Source organism: Chamaea fasciata, unplaced genomic scaffold, assembly GCF_029207755.1.
Source record: "Chamaea fasciata isolate MVZ Bird 193981 ecotype frontalis unplaced genomic scaffold, bChaFas1.0.hap1 SCAF_6, whole genome shotgun sequence".
Lineage (NCBI taxonomy): Eukaryota > Metazoa > Chordata > Aves > Passeriformes > Sylviidae > Chamaea > Chamaea fasciata.
The window spans coordinates 56,804,544-56,827,804 of NW_027094091.1; the positions used below are offsets into that span (position 1 = coordinate 56,804,544).

Sequence of the window (23,261 nt, forward strand, 5' to 3'; positions counted from 1 at the left end):
CCATATGTCTCCAGCTTTTCTAATGACTGTTCCAGCTCTTCTGCATTTGCTTCCCTATTTGTGGCAACTAATTCACTCATCATCCCTCTGCTTTTCCTAGTCCCTCATGTCCCACGAGCCTGCCAAACCACACACCTTTCTTCTCCTTTATTCTCTTTCACACCAATATACCTCAGTACCTTTGCAGCTCCTGATAACCTCCAAACTTCCTTTCTCTTTCCATTCTCCATGATTTTCTGCCCAGATAAGGTCTCACTTTATCCCTTTCCATGCATGTGTCACTGGCAACCTGATTTTAGTGCTTTTTTCTTTCAGAGTCCTGTTTTGGATCCTGAGTGGACTCCTCCTCTCCTCTTCTGGCTTCAGAATTCACCAGTGCTAGAAAAAAAAAAACAGTTCTAGAAAAAAAAGAAATAAAAAAGTTCATACTAGTAAACATAAAAAAATTAAAACACTCCTAGTCCAGATCACAGAAGGCAAAGCATTAGGTTCCACAGGTATGCAAGCCACACAATCTAGCACCTTCTTCAAGGTTAATTTTTTATATGTGTTTACAACAAAGTCCCTCTGAAAAAGAAATAGTTAATTTAGATATCATTCCAATACAGTACACTGTATAAACACAATTTAGATAGTTAAGATGTTGGTGGTAACAGCCTCTGACCTTTGAAAAGTTCTTATAAAAAAGCCCTTGATCAACACACTTTATACTGGACTGTAATCACTCGATCATTGCACAGTGGTTTCTAGAACCAGACTTTACATCTGTGAGGAGCAAACAGAAAACTGAAGGACAGAGGAACAAAGTTCAAGTCATCTAGGCTGTTTAACTGAGCAATTGAAATATTTTATCAACAGGGGGCTCAATTTCCAGGCCATCTCTGAACTTCTTGGTTTCATGCTTTGTTATTTGACAGCTGTAGTATCTTACAGCTGTCCCTGGAGGGTTTGTGGGCCTTTTTTCTTACTCTTAAACCAAGAGTATCTGTTGTCAACCTAAACTCCAGCTCAGATTCTGCACCTGTTCCACTTCAAATACTACCAGGGATTAATCAGGCTCATTTTCCATAGTCTCCTGATGCTGAATTACAGGTATTGCTCAACCACATAGTGTGAAGATGTTTGTTTGGACAAACAGCAAACTGTCAGCACACCCATCTTATGTCACCAGCGAGCTGGCCTAAAGGATTTCACTTGAGTGAGTGGAGTCTGGTCTCCCGTTTGTTTACTGGCAATGGTCATTTTATTTCAACTTGTGACCTTTCTCGTTACCTCGCTCTCAAAGAGATCATGCGGACAAGGTGGATGGAGCTCTGAGAAAAGTGATGTATGGAGTGGCATCCCTGCCCGTGGCAGGGGGGACTGGAACTAGATGACCTTTAAATCCCTTCCAAGCTAAACCATTCCCTGATTCCATGACTGTATGATAATACTCAGTCCTCGTAATTTGCAGAACTTTTTAACTTATTCTGAAAACGTACTGTGGCATGAAAATGCAAGGTATACTAACAAGATCAATTGTTGGAAACTTGTGCTAAACTGGGTCAGAAATGAAGCAATATCAGGCTTAAACAAGGATGGGAACACCCTCCCAACAAGCACTGCGCAATTACCAAGTCACTACAGTCCGGGGTAAAGTGTGTTGATCAAAGGCTTTTTTACAGGTACTTTTCAAAGGTCACAGGCCGTTACCACCAACATCTTAACAATCTGAATTGTGTTTATACAGTGTACTGTATTGGAACGATATCTAATGTGTGTCGGCAGTCGGCAGTAACTATGTCGGCATTAACTACTGCTCTGTTAGGGCGCTGCTGAACAGCAAACGCTTCTCTGAGGAGGTGCCGCTGGTCACAAGCAGACCTGTAACCAGCATCCAATAATGAGCATTAACTAAAGCATGGATGAGCGATAACTGAAGCAATAAACACACATCCCAAGAGGAGCTGACGGGCTGTGGGCGCAGGCCGAGGGCGGGAGCGGGCGGCCATGGCCTCACGGGCCAGAGTGTCTCCGTGACAGCGGACGGAGCGGGCCGGCGGGACCTTCTGCGAGCAGGGGAGCAGGTGACAGCGGAACAGAGCCCGCGCCGCCCTAAAGTCTGCGGCTTCCCGGAACCTTTCCCGACACTCGCCCCTTCCCGTGCTGCCCCTCCGAGCCCGGCCCGCCGCCTGGCTGCCTCCGCCCCCTCAGGCCGGACCCCGCCCCCGCCCCGCCCTCGCTCGCCATTGGCCGCAGCCCGGGCGGGGGGCGGGGCGTGCCGCAGCTGGGCCGGCGCCTGCGCGATGCCCCCCCGCCCCCTCCGGACCGGCTTCCCGCTCGCGCGGCTCCGCTTCCGGGTCGGGGCCAGAGCTCGGCCGCGTCCGCCAGGGTCGCCTCAGCCGGGCCGGGGAGCGGGGCCGGGGCCGCCGCCGGCCGGGCGAGGGGCGGGCAGGAGCCGCGAGGGCCGCGCGGGGAGCGGCGGCATTGCGCGGCAGGGCGGCGAGAGGGCCGCGGGGAGGCGGCGGCGGCGGCGGCCCCCGCTGAGGCCTGGTCCGGCCCGCCGCCGCCGCCGCTCGGCCGATGCGCCCGGAGCCATGGACAAGATCCTGGAGGGGCTGGTGAGCTCGTCGCACCCGCTGCCGCTGAAGCGGGTGATCGTGCGGCGCGTGGTGGAGTCGGCGGAGACGCCGCTGAGCCAGGCGCAGTGCCGCGCCATGTTCGCGCTCGGCACCCGGCTGGTGCTGCAGGGCCCCGACCCCTTCCAGCGGCAGGTGGGGCGGCAGGTGCTGGACGCCTACGGCCGCTTCCACCGCGCCGAGTTCGAGGCGTTCTTCAACCGCGGGCTCGTCCTCGGGCTCCTGCAGCGCGGCTACGGCGAGCTGAGCAACCGCGACCCCGCCATCCTCGACTACATCCAGGCGGGGCTGCGCCTCATCATGAGCTGCCCCTCGGTGCTGGAGCTCTTCGAGCTGCTGCAGGTCGAGGCGCTGCGCCTGGTGTGCGAGCGGCCGGCGCCGCCGCTCTGCGCCCGCCTGTGCCAGCTGCTGGGCGACTTCCCGCAGTGCCTGCCCCGCGGCAGGAAGCTCTCGCTCGCCTTCTGCCAGCAGCTGGTGCGCAGCATCGCCCACTTCCAGAGCCAGGGCACCCGCGAGGCCGAGCTGCGTCTCTACGTCTCGCAGGTGACCCAGGTCAGCGCGCTGCTCAGGAGCGTCTGGAAGGCCGAGCCCGACACGCTGCTGCCCTCCCTGCAGGAGCTCTTCGCCGTCATCTCCGCCGCGGGTGAGCCGCCCCGGGGGCACAGCTTATCCAGAGGGAAGGAGAAGCCTTAGCGCAGGCAGCGGCTTCAGCTGGCAACCGCTGCTTTCTCGCCCAGATGCTAAAATGCCGCTGTCGAGAAGGCCAAGCCTTGTTTATTTCCTGCCCACCTCTTAACAGCTTGGGGGGGCATGGTGATTTCGTTTTGGTGGAGAGCAGGATGGTGTTTGGAAGAACTCCTGGTGCATTGCTTTAGATTATATACCGAAATGAAGTTTTGGGTGCCCTGTTAAGAAAGATTGAAAACTATCAGTAGTAAAATGCACGTGAGTATCTCAAAGGCTGTTGCCAAGAAGTTGGCGTCAGACTCCTTGGTGGTGCCCAGTGACATGACAAGGAGCAAAGGCCGTAAACTAAAACACAAGTTTCACCTTAACGTGAGGAAGAACTTGTTTCGATTGTGGGTGGCAGAGCACTGGAACAGGCTGCCTGGGGGGGGCAAGGAGTCTTCCTCTCTGGAGACATTCCAGCCCTACTTGGGTGTGTGCCTGTGTCACCTGCTCCAGGTGACCCTGCCTTGGCAGAGGGGTCCAGAGGTCCCTTCCAGCACAGTTCTGTTGTTCCGTGAAAAGCTGCTCTTCCTTCTTGCTTCTTGGAAGTGTTTAACAGATTGGGCTTTATAAATACATAGAAGTAATATATGCAAAAGCAATGTATAAAAATCTAGGAAGCATCCAGTGCCTGAGTAAGAGAAATGTGACTGTAAATGGGTCCTTTCTGACTTCTGAAATCTGTGAAGCACTAGAACAGTCCCCATTGGAAAGTGCCGGTGCTGTTGAAGCACCTGGGAAACTTGACGTTGCATTTTGCCATGAGTGGTATGGCTTGCAGAGAGTTGTTGCGATAGGATGTGGGAAGGACCGGCTGCACCAAATTCCTCGGCTTAACCTGAAGAATAATAAACAACCTATGGTACTTCCTTTTAGAAAAATACAAAACCTAAAGGAGTCTGTAGTTCACTGCTGTTCAGTCTCCTTAATTCATTGATACGTTCCAGTTTTGGTTTGTGATGGTGGAATGCAAGATGTCGGACGGATTTATTGTCGCTTTTAAACTTGGGTGAAGTTGTAGGGTAGCACATAAAGCTTGCTTTTTTCTCTGGGGTTTTCTTTTGAGTGCCTTACGTTCTGTCATATGCAATTGTTACAGATACTTCGTTCGAACCGTCTGTTGCGCTGGCAAGTCTTGTGCAGCACATACCTTTGCAGATGATTACAGTACTCATCAGGAGCCTCACTACAGATCCGAACGTGAAAGATGCAAGTATGACTCAAGCTCTGTGCAGGTAATGTCACTGGGGGGGCAGGCATTGTCAAGGGTGAGGAGGGGCTCTGTCTTCCTCTTGCCTTTCTGAAAGTTGTTTCTGACTTAAGTTCTATTGAAGAAACAGACAAAAACATGAAGGGGAAGAACTTTTAAGATGGTGTTGCAAGTCATGCTGCTTTGGCATGTTAAGGTTTAAGGAGAGAGGTACATACACACGTATACACATACACACACAGGCATATATACACACACACGTTACACACACATACACCCACACATACACACACACACACACATATATATACATACACACACACATACACCCACATACACCCACACACACACACATACACACACACATATATACACACACGTTACACACACATACACAAACCCACACCCACACATACACCCTCACACATACATATATACACACATACACACACACGCATACACGCATACATGCACACACGTTACACACACAGCCACACCCACACATACAGCCACACCCACACACAAATACACACATACACACACTTGCACACTCGCACCCGTTCGCACCCTCGCACCCATTTGCACACTCACACGTTTGCACACTCACCCGCGTATTTGCACACTCACCTGTTTCCACACTCATCCGCGTACTTGCACACTCACCCGCGTCCTTGCACACTCAACCGTTTGCACACTCACTCGCGTCCTTGCACACTCAACCGTTTGCACACTCACCCGCGTATTTGCACACTCACCCGTTTGCACACTCTTGTGCGTATTTGCACACTCACCCGTTTCCACACTCATCCGCGTACTTGCACACTCACCCACGTCCTTGCACACTCAACCGTTTGCACACTCATCCGCGTATTTGCGCTCTCGCCCGTTTACACACTCACCCGCGTATTTGCACACTCACCCACGTATTTGCGCACTCACCCGTTTGCACACTCGTGTGTGTGTGTTTGCACACTCACGCGCGTATTTGCACACTCACCCGTTTGCACACTATGCGCGTATTCGCACACTCATCCGCATATTTCCACACTCACCCGTTTGCACACTCACCCGCGTATTTGCACACTCACCCACGTATTTGCACACTCATCCACGTATTCGCACACTCGTGTGCGTATTTGCACACTCACGCCTGTTTGCACACTCACACCCGTTTGCACGCTTATGTGCGTATTTGCACACTCGCACCCCTTTGCACACACACCCGTTTGCACACAGGCATATGCTCACCTATACAGACTTATGCACACCTATACATGTATGTACACTTATGCACACCTGTACAGATGTATGCACACCTATGCGCACCTATGCACACCTATACACATGTATGCACACCTATGCACACGTATACACCCGGATGCAGACCTATACACCTGTAGACACACCTACGCACACGTACACACACGTATACGCACGTATACATAGGATGAAACACCTGCATTCCTCTAGGCTGACATCTTAAGTGAACCAACCATCATCTCCATCCTCTCATGAGGAGAGGAGACAGTTCCAAGTGAGTTTTACTGCTTAGTTTTGAGGGTTTTTTTTTTTCTGTGTGCAGATTGTACATAATTCTAAGATGTATACGTTATAAGTTGTCCCAGTATGTGACCACTCTTGTGGCAGAAAGTTTTTCCTTACACCTAATTAGTGCTGCCTCATCTTGTTGGAAGAAAGGAATCTTGTGGACAATTAAAGAAAATTCAGGCTGCTCAATGTATTTCAAATTATTCGATTTGTGCCATTAATTTAGAGTGTTTGAGTCGGCTTCCAGGAGTGGAGTTGTAAGTTGGAGAGGTTTCCTGAGTCAGTTTTGCTCTGCTTTTGGGGTAAAGGATGTTAGAGGGGAGGTTGCCAGGTGTCTACAAAATCAGGGTGCATTTTCTAGACTAATAAAAAAAAAATACAAAATATTGACTTTTTTATGCTTATTTAGATTAGGGGATGCGTATTTACTTCAAACGTATTAAAGCAATCATTATTACTTTCAGAGTTCAATGACTTGAGGGATAATCAAAATGAATTTACCACTTGCCTAACATTGCTGCATTACTTATTGTGAGTCCTGTTGAAAAGCTTGTGGCATGGTAATAATTTCTGTTTTGTTGAGATTAAAGTTAGTGGCATGTTGGGTTTTTTTATATTTTTTCTTTTCCTGTTGCCTTGCAGAATGATTGACTGGCTATCCTGGCCTTTGGCTCAGCACGTGGAAACATGGGTGATTGCCCTGCTGAAAGGATTGGCTGCAGTCCAGAAATTTACCATCCTCATTGATGTCACTCTGCTTAAGATCGAATTGGTATGTTGGAAAAGGGCATTCAAAACTGAGGGAGAGGGAAAGGAATCGCTACCGGCTCTGCGATTGCGTAGCATCCTTTTTTTATTGTAACGTACAGTGGTGTCTTACTCTGCAGATATGATGTAAATGCATCTCTGGCTGTCACTTGCGTGTAGCGATTTTGTCTGTTTCGAATGGTTGTGAGTTTGAAGGCTTGTTTTTGTGTTTACTGAGATTTTACTTTGCAGGTTGACTGAAATAAATGTGGGTTTTTTTAGGTCTTTAATCGACTCTGGTTTCCTCTGGTGAGGCCTGGTGCCCTTGCTGTCCTTTCCCACATGTTACTTAGTTTCCAGCATTCTCCAGAAGCTTTTCATTTGGTGAGTTCCTAAATAACTGTTTTTCAGCACTTTGAAATGTCACTCCCTGTGCGATTGCTGAAATGGGCGTAAAGAGCAGCAGCAGAATTGATGCGCTTGGATTTTGTCTGTTGGAAGGTCCTAGCATCAGGTTCCTGTGGAAAGCTTTTTAGCTTCCAGATTCGACCACTTCATATATAGCTGGAAGCAAGCATTGTCCTTCCTTGTATCTACCTATTTCTGGCAGGAGTATCTGGGCACCACCTTTGGACTGCACGCTTCTGGAAATCCATTTTATGTGTGTGAAACTGGCTGATAAAGTTGGGCGGCAAAGTAGGTTTTTGAGGACAGCCGTTTGCGGAGAGCAGATAACAGAGATCATCTGCTTTGTGTAACCTGAATAGGCTCAGGAGACCAAGAAGTACTTAACTTCCAGAAAATGGAATTAATTTGTTCATGTTCATGGAGAAATTAAAGGTCACCATGTTTAATGACCCTTCTTCAAAATGCATTTCATTATTTAAGGCCATGGACGGGAGGGGATGACAGTGACAGTTTGTTTTAGTACAGCAAGGGGTTCCCTCACTTGGTGTTCCGCTTAAAGTTGAGGAAAAATGTCTGAGGTTTCTGGCACATTGCTTCTAAGCTGTCCCCATGGCGCTGAAGGGATGTCAAACCCTTTGTTTACTGTCAGAGCAGTTGCCTTATGCCCATTACATTGCTTTTTGAAAAGAGACGTCTGAAGTTTCTCCACTACCCTGATCTTGTCTTAGGCTAGAAATTTGAGTCACAATTGAAAGCTTTGAATATGCTCAAAACATAAATACTTCATCTATTTGCTCTCTTGCTTTTCTTCTTTTCTCCTGAGAGAGACAAAACATTAGAAAAAATGTCAAATATGAGCTAGCTTATTCTAGAAAGATGAATTTGATTTGACAAAGAAAATTTCTGTTGGAGGCTGTGTGCTGTTCTGCATAAATACCTCCCTGCAAGGTTTAATGACCATTTTTGCTCCATTTTAAACAATTCTCTTCGCTATCATTTTTTGTGCTAGTCCCATTTAATATTCTGTACTGTCTTCCTTCACTTTAAGTGCTTGTTTACTTTTTTAAAAACAAATGGTCAGATTATGAAAGGGTCAGTGCACGTTTGATAAATAGAGAGGAATTTACTTGGTAATGCATCTGAAATTACATTCCCCCTCCTTGCACTTGAGCATCATTAGCATAAATATTTCTATAGCAAAAGCAGTCTTGTACTTACGATCATCACAAATCTAGCGATGTATGAAAGTTTAATGGAACCTCAAGCCAGAATTGATAATTCTGTGTGTATTCACAATGTAACTTTCAGGATTATCCAGCCTGCAGAATTTGACTCTCTTTGATGGAACTGAGAACCTGTGCATTTTCTGTTCTTCCCATGTGCTCTGTCTGTGCAGCTCTATTGGATCTCAGGTCTACTTGATACAAACCTCTTTCTTGGAGATCGATAGTTGGTTTCTCATTGCTATGTCCCCACATTTATAAAGTGGAAGACAAAATTTTTTCATTGCAATAGCTTTTGCTATTGACTTGTGGTACAGTGAACACTTCATCTTTGTCTTTTTCTTTTTAAACAGTGGGTGTCTTGCTTACCTAAAGAGCGGAGTTTATTTATCAGAGGTGGAAAAATATTTTTTCTACCCAGAGAATTTGTAAAAGTGGCAAATGGGTATTTTGCACCTAGCCCCTTTTACTTTGGTGTTTTGAGCTGTATCAGCTCTTGTAATTGGTATACCTTCTTCATATTCCTGTATTCTTAAATTCCTGGTCTGCATTTCATGCCTTTAGCTTACAAATTGTTTGGTAGTAATTACTGATGAGAAATTATTCTATCAACTTCTTTCACAGTTAATCCATTTTGATCACTTGGAAACTGACAAAAGGTGTCTGAAATACTTCGGTTCCCAGTGAGAAGTCCCTACTCTTTGTAAATTGCTTTGAAGTAAATTTCTGCTTGATGTCTTAAGGCTAATGTCTCATGCATTTAAAAGTAGAGAGCTGTGCTGAAGAAGAGGAAGGAGATGAAGTAAACATTTCTGATTCTAATCTGACCCAATTGAAAGTATCTGAACTAAGTTTCCAGTAGATTAGTAGCTGTGGTAAACTTTCAGCTCATAGCAAATGTCGTGGTTGTGGTTTATGGAGCTGAGCTGCCTCACTAGGTGGAGCTATGGGTCACTTTCCTTCTTGTAGGAGTAGCAGGAAATGTCTTCATTGGCTCCTGAGTCCAAGCTTTACATTCTGTTAAAGGCAGATTGAGAGCTTTGTTTTAAAAACCGTATCTGTGAAATCAGAACAAGATATTCAACTGTTAGCGGTGGCACAAAAGCAAAATGTTTGCAGTTAACATCCTTCATAAGATGGGTGCTTTTGGACACTTGCCTATTTAAAACCTCAGCGTGCACCTTCTAAGCTCACAAAGTTCGTTCTAAAATTTGCCATGTGAGCTAAAGAGGGCATTGAATAATTAATTGTGCTGCTTGAAAATTGTCATGTGTAAAGAATAACGTGTGTTTTTCAAGTCACTGTTTCTCAACCACTTCTTATTTAATAACAAAATTGCAAATGCCCTGTCATTTGGCATCTATAAACCAACAAAGTTCAATTAAGTATTTTGTACAAGAAAAAAAAAAAAAAGGAGAAAATGTAGTTAACACCTTGTGGTTTGTTTCTTTGTTTTCTCCTTCAGATTGTCCCACATGTGGTCAGTTTGGTTCACTCCTTCAAAAGAGATGGCTTGCCTTCCAGTACGGCCTTTTTGATGCAGTTGTCTGAGTTGATACACTGTATGATGTATCATTATTCAGGATTTCCAGAGCTCTATGAACCAATTCTGGAAGCTATTAAGGTACATTAGGAGTGTTAAGAGCATGGAATGCGGTTTTTTTTTTTTTGTTTTCCCAGATGTGAAGCTGTAGTTCCACAGATCCAAGTTCTTTAGAGCTTCCACGTGGAAAAGAGAGCTAACCACATAATCTGCGTTTGAAATATAAAATAAATCTAAAGCTTTGAAGGAGAAGACTGGGGAAGGGAGCAAGGGCTTGGGGGCTGTTGTGTCTCCTAGGCTGTCAGGGCCAGCAGCAAGACCTTGAAGGAGAATTGGGGAGCAGAAGATACAATACTGCTGAATGGCAGGACCTGTTACAGAAACAAATTTAAAAGTCTATTAAGTGTGTTAAATGTTTCTCTTGTAGGATATGCCCAAACCCACTGAAGAGAAGATTAAGTTGATCCTCAGTCAGAGTGCCTGGACTTCTCAATCCAGTTCTTTGCCATCTTGTTTATCGAGACTTTCTGGAAAGTCTGAAACTGGGAAGACAGGCCTAATAAATCTAGGAAATACTTGCTACATGAACAGTGTTATTCAGGCACTTTTTATGGCTACAGAGTAAGTGCTTCTTAACAGCTCTGTTCTTCGCAAATAATTCTTGCAGTTACTGCATTCTTGATTTTCACAGAATAGTACATGTCCTAGAGTCTCTCAGCTTGCTAGAGCTGAGTGGCTTTTTTGCACTCAGTTACGGATTGCTTTTTTTGAGTTCAGCTCTGGAAACTGCAGTTTTAGCCACTAAAAATCCTGATCCTTCCGCCCAGTGTCAAATGACAAGTCCTTTTTCCTTGCTGTCCTTGCTCACTGCTTTATTATAAAGTTTTTTGGTGATGCTTTTGTTATAATCTGGAAGGGTGTTAAAAACAGTCTGTCTGTATCCCATTCTTACACATTTAAGTGTTTAAAGACCTAGTTATTTTGCAGTGTTACTTCTTACCATACAATAATTTTGTATCTGCACTGGAGCAGAGTTCCAGTATTAAAGGGAAGTGTTATGTGTTTTGCTTTCTTTCAGTTTGAAGTAATTATCTGAGCTGGAATGATAGCTGTGTTGGTAGAAGTCTAGCAAGGAAACTGATGTCTCTCTCTTTCATTTCAGTTTCAGAAGACATGTTTTATCTCTGAATCTAAATGGCTGCAATTCCCTAATGAGGAAATTACAGCATCTTTTTGCGTTTTTGGCCCATACCCAGGTATGTCAGTTTTCCATCTGCTTTTCTTTAAGCCTACATCTATTACCAAAATTGAGAAACAAACATGATGCCACGGGAGTCCTCTTGAGTACATCAAGTATAAATATTATAGTTTTGGATGGAAGTCTGCCTTCAAATGCTCAGATGGAATGGATGGACTTAGGAAATACGCATTTCTCTAAGTGGAAGATGTTGGCGTTTTGTTGTCACTATAAATAGACAGTAATAGGTTTTCTTTGAGAAGCAGAAATGAGAAAATCCAAATAAGACCTGAGCTGATATACACGCTGATTTTACGTATCTTTCTAGGGCAAACTGACCTTCTTCAGTGATTCTTATACTAAATTTTATTTTAGTTCAAATTCTAATGTGAACTTTACTGGCTGTTCAAAACATTTTGCTAATGCTAATGAAAGGCACAAGATACTTCTGTGCTCTTTGAATAATAGCAATACACTTGTGAAGGGGATGAGGCTGGATCAGCTTCAAAATAAATGGGTCCTTACGAAGTCCTGGTGTTCTGAGGAAAGCAAACAGGTTTTTTAACTCACCAGCAAGGACGGTAGCTGCTATTATGCATAATACCTGGCTTGCACTCACTAAACATTAATATTTGCCAGCAGGATAAACTATTTTTATCTTTGTACTAGAGCTGATTGCTACAAAATTAATGGCTCTCCCTTCATATGATTAAGTTGTTTGAATGTTTGTACCGTATGTTTCATTCAGCTGCTCTGGACTAATGGAGTCCAAAGTTCAGCTGTTAATATTAAAATAATATTACCCATTTTTCAAGTGGTTCCTATGTAACCTTGCCTGTTCTCTCACTTGAACAGAGGGAGGCATATGCTCCTAGAATTTTCTTTGAAGCTTCCAGACCACCGTGGTTCACCCCTCGATCCCAGCAGGATTGCTCGGAATATCTCAGATTCCTGCTGGACAGGTATGGTTATGGTGCCATTAATGGGAACGAATCTACAGCCTTAGCACATAAGGTTGAACTCTTAGGAGCAGTTGTGTAACAGTTCCACTGCATGGGTGGAGATCAGGAATTTTCAACCTCATTCCTGTCTTTGGTTTTCTCTACGGTCTGTGAACTACTTTTCTTCATGGGTTTAGTCTGTGGTGAAGTCTGGATGCCATCTTGAATCCACATAATTGAAAACAGGTTATGGTGGTAACAATGTGCCACTTTTATAAATCTAAACACGGGTGTTACGTTCAAGTTGTGGTCCTGCTGTTAAATTAATGTGGTTGCTGAAAGCAGTTTACTTGTGCTTCTGGAATTTCGTGTTGGTGGAGGCAGCTGTGTTTCAAACAAGGCACGGAAGTCACAAAGAGATGTACATATCTTTGTAACCAGTTAATCAAGCAAGCAAAATAACTGTGGCAGAGATAAATCAGTAATGCCTAAATTTATTAATAACCATCTTTATTTTTGGCTTGCTGAGATGGGGCTGAAGCAGTATTACTTTAGGACACATTCCGCTTCTGGAGAGATTTATCTCAATAGTGAAGTAGTGTTCTCTTATTTCTCTCCCCTGTCTTGGGTTTCTCTTTTGGTTTGGATTTTCTTGCTGTAGTTTCTCAACTTTCCTGGCTGCAGAGTTCTAACATTTTCTTTGGAAATAGTCTGGCAGTAGACACGTAGTTACTTTTTCCTCTTACAAGGTCTGACATACAAGACCAGTCAACTCGAGAGCTGATTTATTAACACAGTGTGATGATAAATAATGAAAGCATTGTTGGATTTCTTTAATACTTGCCAGTTCTTTCAGTATACCCATTGTGTTCTGTTGTATATAATGAGATGCACAATAAATGCATTTATGCTTCTTTTACTCTGTTTTGGATAGTATAGACCTCTATGGTTCAGCTTCCTTGAATAAAAAATAACAGATTTTTTAGTGTAAGACACTTCTACCAACTTAACCGTCTGTGTTTTTTAGCTGGAAAAAAAAAGTCTGAAATAGTGCGGCGTTATTTGAAAAATAGCACAGTTACTTGGATTTATTTTTCTTTCTCTTCAGGTTGCATGAAGAAGAGAGAACTTTGAGAGCATTGTCTTCAGCCAAGAGTTCTGAAAGTATAATGACTGACGAGTCCCAGGGACAAGAAGCTGTCCATAAACCACAAGTATTTACTGAAGCACCTTGTGTGGGAAGCGAAGAAAGAACTCTGATAGAGAAGATGTTTGGAGGAAAGTTAAAAACGAACATATGCTGTTTGAACTGCAAAAGTATGTCTCAAAAGGAAGAAGCTTTCACAGATCTCTCTTTGGCTTTCTGTCCTCCGACTTCCTTAGAGAATGTTGATCCCAAATGCATGGAGCATTCTGAAATGAAAGATGACTACATGGTGCAGAGTAATACTTTAGCAACCAGTCCTGCTGCAGAAACACCTCTCAATAGTTTGGAAGTAAATCGTGGATGTGGCACAATAATGAATGAAGGAACCATAGAAGACTTTTCTAGTGAGCCAAGCTCTGAGAATACCACGATTTCTGAACTCAATGTTGAAAACAATGGGGATATGTCTCAGAGTCTAGTAGGTAAAAATACCCTGTCAGTTACAGACTTGCTCAATTATTTTCTGGCACCTGAGATCCTTAGTGGAGACAATAAGTATTATTGTGAAAAGTGTGCCTCTCTGCAGAATGCTGAAAAAACTATGCAAATCATTGAGGAACCTGAATACCTCATTCTCACTCTTTTGAGATTTTCATATGATCCAAAGTGTCACATAAGGCGCAAAATCTTGGACAATGTTTCTCTGCCACTTGTCCTGGAGCTGCCGGTGAAAAGAGCAACGTCGCCTTTAGCTGTCGTTTCGGGAGGCTGGTCTGTTGGTGTGGAGATTTCTGATACTGGAGAAAACCTTGCTAAAAAACTGAAGCCCTCAGGTGCTGATGAAGTGACCTGCCCACAACTGGTGCCCTATGTGTTAAGCTCTGTGGTGGTGCATTCGGGTGTATCCTCTGAAAGTGGACATTATTATTCATACGCTAGAAATGTGACTGGGTCAGCGCCTTCAGGGCTCTGCCACCAGTCTACAGCTCTTTCTTTAGTTTCTCCTCAGGATAAGTTGTTTGCAGAGGAGAGTCCTTGTACTGTTGTAGAAAATGAGCTGGACACTGAGATGCCAAGAGAATGGTTTCTGTTCAATGACAGCAGAGTGACATTTACCTCATTTCAGTCAGTCCAGAAAATCACCAGTAGATTTCCAAAGGACACTGCTTATGTTCTGTTTTACAAAAAGCAGAACAGCACCTGTGGCTTCAACACCAATACAGCAAACGGCCTCTGGGTGAATGGAGACCCTCCTCTACAAAAAGACCTCATGGATGCAATTACAAAAGATAACAAACTGTACTTGCAGGTAAGGTGGAAGTTTTGTGTAAAGGATGTCTCCTTAAGCCTCACAAGAGGCAGTCCAAAGGAAGGAACAAGGTAGCTTTTAAGTAGTCTGCTATATTAACCTTATAAATCACCAGTCTGGCTTCGTCTTGGTGTTGCTGGACAGGTTTCATAGGAAGGTTGTCACTGTTAGATGGGAAATGTCGAGGAAAATGGCATAAACTCGTTTCAGTTTGAACTTTGAGTGGAGATGCTTGTATAGGTTGTGTAACCACTTGTAATTCCAGACAGGAGTGCTTCAAACAGTTGAAACTTTCGTCGCCTTTACAAAATTAAAAGAGTGGCTTAAGTTTACTTAAAAACTTCTAAGTGGGGTTCTTCCTAGTGCATTTTCATTTGTACTGAAGTTGTACTTAGAAAACTCTGCTTGCCCAAATGCTGGAACAACTAAAATGATGATCAGGTGTGGGTGACTGGATTCCATTTTCCCTTTACTGCCCATGCTGTGTCCTCTCTGGGACCAGCACTGGCAGCAACAGTGGTCTGAGAACTTCAGCTAGCTGTGGCAGCCTTTTTGTGTTTGCTGTTAAAAAAAAAAAGTGTTCTCCACACTTAAATATGTTTTTCTTAGAGCATTGCTGCTATTTTTGGATGTTCTAGGAGTAAAGGTATGTTTTACTGTGTGCTCTTTGATGGGTTAAGCTGTTCCTGTAAGGGTTATAGGTTAACTCCAATTATAAGAACTAGGTAAATTTAGCTTTAAAAAATGAGCTAAATCTCATTGTGGAAAATCTGCTGCAGGTGTTTTACAAAAGTGAGCAGGAGAACTGAGAGCTTCAATTGCACCTCTGTTGCTATTTTCAAGCTGCGTGGTTAAAGCATTTATGTCCTGTCTGTCTTTGCTTGTGTGCCACGTCTTGTCTTGACTTTCTCTTGCCTTCTGTAGCAGCAATCTCTGATCTCAGGATCACAGAATAGCTTGGGTTGGAAGGGGCCTCTAAAGGCCATCGAGGACCGCCCCTGCCATACAGGGACATCTTCAACTAGACCAGGTTACTCAAGTCCCATCCTGCCTGGCCCTGAATGTTTTCAGGGACTTCCAGGGGCATTTACCACCTCTTAACCCCCAGTACTTCACCACCCTCAGAAAAAATTCATTCCTTTTATCTAGTCTAACTCTACCTTCGTTTAGTTAAAACCATTACTCCTTGCCCTATTTGGTGGGTTTTTTTCCTTTTTTAATTGTAATTGTCTCAAAATGAAAAATATTCTTCAAGCATATTCTTTTTGCTTTCTAGGGTTGGTTAGTTGTTTGTTTTTAGATCTTTACCTACCTTTCACTTTTGAATTCTTCATTATTGGCTTTCTTTGTAGTGTTCTATTAATCTCTGAATTTCTGAGCTCCTGACCTTTTCGCATTTTAATTGAGGCTCATTACAAATGCTCGGTGACTGGTTTTCTCAAATTAATGCTAATACTGTCATTCACTGAATTAGATTATTCTAATTTTAAGATGCCATATTTCATTGTTGGTTCAGAGTTCTAAACTAATGTTTTCCAGCTAAGTTAAAAATACATTTTTGTGTCCTGAGAAAGCCTTTAATTTTTAGAAGACACGTCCAAAAGAATTTGCGTCTTGCTGCTTTTGTTTTGCTATTGTATATCAATTTACTACATGGTAAACATAGATGTTTTCAGTATAAATAAACCTGCAATATGGGTAGCTCCTGCTCCATTTAAAACAAATTTAAAAACACTTTCTGGGAACAAGTGGAAAGCAAGGTGGAGTGCTCTGCATTATTTCTACATTATTCTGCGTCCACACTACAGCGTTGACTGTCAAGTTTTGCTTACCTAATGTAGTATTTGTTGGGATAAATATAACAATATGAAAACATTGAACATTTTTAGAAATAAGGCTATTGCTTGTAAAAATAAGCTAAACAGTTTGGTAGTGCAGGTTTTCAACTAAACAGGCTAATTGTGCAAGGTCTGCTCTTTTAATCAAAAATCTGCAGTTGATTTCTGGTACTACCAGTGAGTTTTTAACATTTCCTTGTTATTGCTAGTAAACTTACTTAGTTTTTGGCGTGTCATCGAGTTAGCTAGACACCTATGACTGCACATGTTGCTGGACACAGCTTAATAGTGTCTTCAGTAATGTGGCCAGTGCCTCTGTGTAGTGTCCTCCAGATATCTTCTGTAATTTTGAGAATGAATACGCATTTCAGTCCTTAGTAGTGTACAACAGTTTCAAACTTAGGCTGTGTTTTTCAAGAGGGCAAAACTAATTTAAACTCACAAGGATTATTTTTAGCACCTGTGAGAGTATTTGGACAAGACCTCAGTTTAACAATACAGTCAGGAAGAAGTGAAGGCGAGCCCTGTAGTTACTAAAACCCTGTTCTAAAGTTTGCTGCCATTACCTTTAGGCAGGTGTGTGGTGATGAAGCGTCATGTGAGGGCAGCTATCAGTATGAGCCGTAGTGCTGGAATGCTTTCTTTGTTGCCAGGTCTCTCCCTCAATTTTTGAAGCTCTTGGGCAGTTTGAGAAAAGTGTGCGAAAGACACAGGATTGCTTCAGGGTTTATTGAACTAGTAATGCACGATATGTCTAATGAGGGAAAAGCCTGTGCTCATCCCCTGCTTAGATGTCTTAAGAAGCCTCAGGAGCATTCAGCTGGAAAAGCAGCCGGCAGAAGGCAGAGCTTTCATGTTCCTTCCACTTCTGCAGGTACATTTTCCAGCAGTTAACTCTGATTTTCGTGGGGTGCTTGAGAGTTGCAGAGTCTTACTAAGTTGTAACCCTTGGCAGAGCAATAATACTTGAAAGCTGAGAAGCTGCAGCAGATAGAAACCAGATAGCTTGTCCATCTTTTGGCCTTTTATCTGAGTATATTGTTGCTCTATGCAGTTGATTGGGTGGAATGAAAAAATGTCTTTAAAGTAATTAACATTGATTTAAAGGTTTTACCTTTCAACTTTGCAGCCAAGAGCAAGAGCATCTGAAAATTGCTAGGATGAAAGTTTAGATGAAACGTTTATGGAAACGTGTTTTGTTAGCTTCTCATCAGCAGTCTCATTTTTAGTGGCATCCCATGTTGCCGTAAAATACAATTTTAGCATGAACTCGGATGGATTTCGTTTTGTTTCACTTATGCTTACTGACAATCAGCGAAATTGTGCATCTTGGATTGGCTGTGGATGTTCACCTTGAAAGTTCATCAGAGCTGTTCACTAGAAATCAGTGATGCTGCTTTAAAAGCCATTTCAAGGGCATAAGATTATGGGTTGTTTTTATTTAATTGTCTTTACTCTTTCATTTCAGGAGCAAGAGCTTAGTGCTCGAACACAGGCACTTCAAGCTGCCTCAGCCTCTTGCTCTTTCCGACCCAATGGATTTGATGACAACGATCCCCCGGGAAGTTGTGGGCCCACAGGTGGAGGAGGAGGGGGTGGGTTCAGTACCGTCGGTAGATTGGTCTTTTGACGATGAAGAGAGACAACCTGGAATACACTGGTTCCGAGGCAGCCTAGTACTGCTGAGGACAAATCAAATACTGAACTCTGTCAGATATTGTACCAGGCTTTGAGACTTGATCCTTGTCCAAAAGCAAATATTGGTGTTTTTTTGGTTATGTTTGATTTGAAATAAATAAGCGCATAATGGAAAAAAACCTACCTCTTAAAAGTTCAGTTGCTTTCATAGTAAGATATGCTTGCCCAAAAACCTGAAAATTAAGATTTTTTAAGTAAATGCTAATGACATTGCATTGAACTGAACAAAATGCACTTACATCAGTTTCTCTTGTCCTCATCCACTGAATGAAGAAAATTCATTTTTTACTCTGATGGTATTGCTTTATGTGGAAAGCCGTTTTCAGATGGGCTAAACTGCATCTGTAGTCTCTCACCCAGTGCTTATTTTCAAACCCAATACCTTTGTGGATTTTCAGAGATGATGCAATTTGTAATGAAGGCAATAACTTAAATATGACATGATACAGTACTTTCCAGGTTACAAATTATTCAGTCCATTTCCAGTGTAAATGAAAAGAAAAAATTTATAAGTATTTGCTAACTTGTTATCCAAAAAAGTGCATGTTGTGTAGGAGCAATGTTTTTAAATAGAAATTGTTAACTTTGTAGCATTTCTAATTGTTTTGAGGATTTTAAAATTATTTCAGGGAATATATCTACTGAGTATTGGAAAGGAAGAGATTCTGTATGTGCCTTGCAGTACTGTAACTTAAACTCTGAGGCTGCAAAAGATGAGAAAAATGTCTTAGTAGTCAATTATTTTTTGTCAGCATTAGAACTGAAGACATTTATAGAAAGCTTTTAGGTTTGCAGAAGTAAAAATCTGTAAGTTTAACATGCAGTAAGTGTTGCCCTTTATTTTTTGATTCAAAAATATACATACCTAGTGATCTATAACTTTCATGGCCTGTACTGCTAAGGAAAGACCGGTCATAAAAATGGAGCCATGTGTGTGAAGTCACAGAAAAGCTGCCTGTATTGATCTTTGCTGAGGATCTTTGCTTATAAGAGTCTTTGGAAGTTTTACCTTTGGGTTTTGCTGGTAGTGAGAACTTTCCGGTGAGTTCAGGATAATTTTTCTTTTTTTTGTCTGCAGAAGCCCAAAATGACTCTGCTTAAGGAGCGGTGCTTGACTGCTCATTAGGCCAGCAGAGGTTGGGGATCCACAACTTCGAGTCTTGGCAAAAATAGCAGCTTTGGTTTTGATGTGCAATGAGGATACCAGAAGTAAAGAACTTAGACTGTTGAACCCAGTGATTGATTCTTGAGTAATCTTAGAGTGAAGTGTAAATTTATTTAAAATATTTTTACAAAATTCTGCACTGTTTTTGCTGTGTTTTTTTTTTTTTATTCTATTAGCTGACAAAATGTGTCCTTAAAAAGCATGCGGACCTCGCGGGTTTTAGCACAACTGTATAAAAATAAGCTGATTTCTTAGAAAATGCTTTAAGAAGGCATAAGATAAGTTGAGAGAATGAAGTCTTGTTCGTATGATTCTAAATATATGGAGTTTGAAAGGTAACTTAGCTTGCAAGCTATTTTTATATTATCACTAAAACTATGCTATTAACTATAGGTTCAGACGTTATACTCAAGACAGCTAGAGCAGCTCCCTTTGATTTTATTTTTTTTTAAATACTTTCCAAGCTTTCTTGTGACAGTTTGTGATACCTTGGCTTTGGCCTACCCTTTTCATTGCTATCTCAGCTGTAGGTCCCTGAACCAGGGGTTCAGCCACAAAAACATGGAATGTTTTGAGACCAGCATGAGGAACGTTCTCATTTCATTGTACTTGGATGAGGGTTTTTTTTGAAAGTTCACTTTGCTTTGAAATTCTGTAACTTTCAGTCTTAAGAGGGTTTTTTTTTTAATTTCCTTTTAGCCTTCTCTGCCAGTGTGCTCTGGTTTGAAAAGGTTTTATAAGGCAGGTTAATTCGGCTTTTTTCTCCCAGATTGAGGACACACTAAAAAGCTGTCTACTCTTCGCATTGCCATGGGAATATTTTGTCTCTGTATCAATTTACTGTTCATTTTAAACTACGTGTAAGTAGAAGCAGGATCAAGTGGTTTTACTCTATACGAAACCATAATTTTCTAGAGGTCAGTTTTGTTTTTATGTTCTCACAGTAAAAATACAAATTATGCCGTCTACCTAAAAATAATATGCAGTATGTCTTTCATATATACCTGTTAAACTATATTCCATAAGCTCCTAGAAGGCTTTCTACGCCCTTGTTTGCCTGTTCTAAATTAGATGTTAAATGTGGAAAATTTACATAAGAATAATGCCAATCAGGTTGGATCTGCTTAGGTGCAAAACGATGGATGTCTGAAACTGAAAATAACTTCTTTCTTTCACTTTGTTGACTTCTGTCAATGCATTTGCTTGGGGTTTTACGAGTCGATTTTAAAATTCAGGATACCTTTTTGCAAGTCTGCTTGCTGACTTGACAGCTATCCTAGGCTGGTGAGTCATAGATACCCGACTTGGAAGGTTTCAACAAACCTAGTGGAAGTGGAGAATTATTTCATGCTCTGAAATGTGCACCTTTTTTATTGTTACAGTAATGGTGTTGCATGCCGCTATCTTCTGGACATGAGAGAAAAATGTACATATGCTATTTTGATTTCTGTTGCTTGTGAATGAACGCTGGATGGTTTTATTTATTTACCTTTTTGGCTCCATTCTTAATATGTTTTCAATATTGAATCGATAGAAAGATGCAAAATGCATGAGAGCATTTCAGAAGCTTAGGGTTTTTTCTTGTTTCCTTTCGTGAAAGAGACACAGTTGTACCGACCTCGAGGGTGGTATGTCTTTTAAAATTGTATTTGCGTCTACCAAGACAGACTGATTTGGTCTTCGTTTGAATGTTCACTAGAGTTGTGTTAACTTTCTTCTCTGCTGTTAATTTTGTACAGTTTTTTCATGTGGAGCATTACAGTGGATTACTGTGAGCGTCTCCCCTGTAACAAGTGATTACAATGTCCGTGAGCCCGTGTATCCAGGATGAGGAGAGAAGAGGCTTTTTTGGATAACTAAACAAATCACACTTTCTGGCTAGCTTTTTTCTCTTTTTTTTTTTTTTTCTTTTTTTTTTCCTGCGTTGCCTTCTCTGGAAAGTTCAATATTTTATCTTCCCTATGCTCTGAAAGTTTAATTTTGTGGACAAGCCTTAATTTATTTTTTTTTTTTAAATCTGTAGCAGTAAGTTTGTTCATTGAGTCAGAACACCTTTTTTGTACGAGTGACAGGCAAAGGGCAGAAGCTCTGGGAGCTGAGAGTGTTGAAACAGAATCAAATGGGTATAAACTTTCTGTAAATAAAATTTAGATTAGAAACAAAGTTCCTAGTTCTGGAACAGCCTTCTGGGTGGAGCCTTGCTTTGAAGGAAGAGCCAACTGTGTCTATGAAAGGAATTAAATGCAAAGTGGTGTCTGAATAGTAGGCAACTAGACCTGATAAACCAGAGGTCCCTTCCTAGAATTTTGCTCTTTTGTTGGGTTTCCTGTCTTGCCACATTGCCAGTTTTGTTTTTAAGGCACAAAGATTCAAGGGTAAATAAAGGGAATATTAAACTGGGACATAACAACAAAAGTTAACTGCTCAACTTTGGGTGGTGTTCTTATCTGATATGGGGGAATGAACCATAAACATCACCAAATCATGGCAAGTGGAAGCTTGGAGGAGTTGTGATCTAAAGAAATCTGCTCAGCTTCTAACACAAGGCTGATTTCCTAGGGTAACAACCTCCAATGAGATGTAATGAGTTGTAGCACTTGGTATCCTCAGTAGGCTGTAATCAAATGGAAATGATTGGACATTTTCAAAGGGTGAGCGAATGATCTATGATGTAAATGAGATCAGAACAGACAATCTTCAAGGCTTTCATGTTCCCTGCAGCCAGTCATCATAGGTCTGCCTAAATCTGAATTCAGAGCTATGGAGTACTGTGTTGTTAAATCACGGAGGCGTGGGGTCAAATGTGAGAGAGAACCGAGGTTTGTGTGGTGCCATCTGGGTTGTGTCCCACACCAGCTCTGGCTGTGGGGTGTAGTGTGGCACTGCCTCACCACACATGCTTTTGTGTTGCAGTGCACACACACATCCCCCAGTTCACTGGGAATCTGCTTTTGCTTGAATTAAAGCATCCAGATCAAAGGCACAACAACCAAAACTACACAGAATGAAGCACAGACGAACGTCTTTTAATGCAATATGCGCCCCTCCTTATTAAAAATAGAAAATCCCTTTCTAAATCTGCAGGATTCTAGATAGGAATATGGATTCAGGATACACATTCCCTGTTCCTTTTTTTTTTTTTTCCCCCAGATAATATTTTTAGGAATCAGGTGTAAAAGTGCTTTAATAGACACGTTAAGTGAGACAACACTGGGTGGTTCCTCATGAAGTTGCGGTGGGAAAGAGGGACAGCAGGTAGTGAAGGAGAGGAGCTGGTACTGAACTGGAATGGGACAAATGCAGAAAGGATAGGGTGGCTCTGATCTGGTTTAAAAGTTGCACATGCTTAATTTCACTGCTGTAACTTTATTCCACCAAAGGATACTTTGTCAACAATGCCTTGTGTTATCTGAGCCTGATCCTTCAAAGTTTCCACTGTATCATTATATTCATTTATATTTTGAAGGAGAAGCATCTCAGGAGGCATATTGAAAATCTGCTGCTGAGCGTATTTAAGGTTGACATTAAAAATGAATTCAGCAACAGGATATGTGATTGTGCAAGCCGCTGTAGCATCATACAGCATCCTCGAGGCCAGTGGTCTCCAAACTTTGATTGCACACCCATGTCACTAGAAACTCTTACGTGTGCACACACTCTATGTATATTTATTAATTTATAAATAATATATGTACTACTATACTAATATATTGTGTACATACACAGGAGTAGAAATTGAAAAAGTATGAGAGAAAAGTGAAATAAAGACTATTTTTAAATTATTTAAAATTTTGTTTGTTAATTCTGCAAAATACACTTTCTTCTTGCACCCAAATGGATTGTCTTGGGGTGCATGCACCTCGCTTTGGAGACCACTTCTTTAGGGTATAGTCTTGGAAA

The 23,261-nt window shown here is 42.2% G+C and overlaps 1 protein-coding gene across 1 annotated transcript; it reads left to right on the top strand.

The window, feature by feature from the left end:
• Positions 1–2,576: 2,576 nt before the first annotated feature.
• Positions 2,577–19,700, top strand: USP38 (ubiquitin specific peptidase 38). Its single transcript, XM_066186448.1, has 10 exons — positions 2,577–3,261; positions 4,447–4,582; positions 6,748–6,877; positions 7,135–7,236; positions 9,949–10,107; positions 10,454–10,647; positions 11,189–11,282; positions 12,119–12,225; positions 13,313–14,660; positions 17,967–19,700. The coding sequence occupies exons 1-10, from the start codon at positions 2,577–2,579 to the stop codon at positions 18,126–18,128; spliced, it is 3,117 nt and encodes a 1,038-aa protein (XP_066042545.1). The 3' UTR covers positions 18,129–19,700.
• The last annotated feature ends 3,561 nt before the right edge of the window (positions 19,701–23,261 follow it).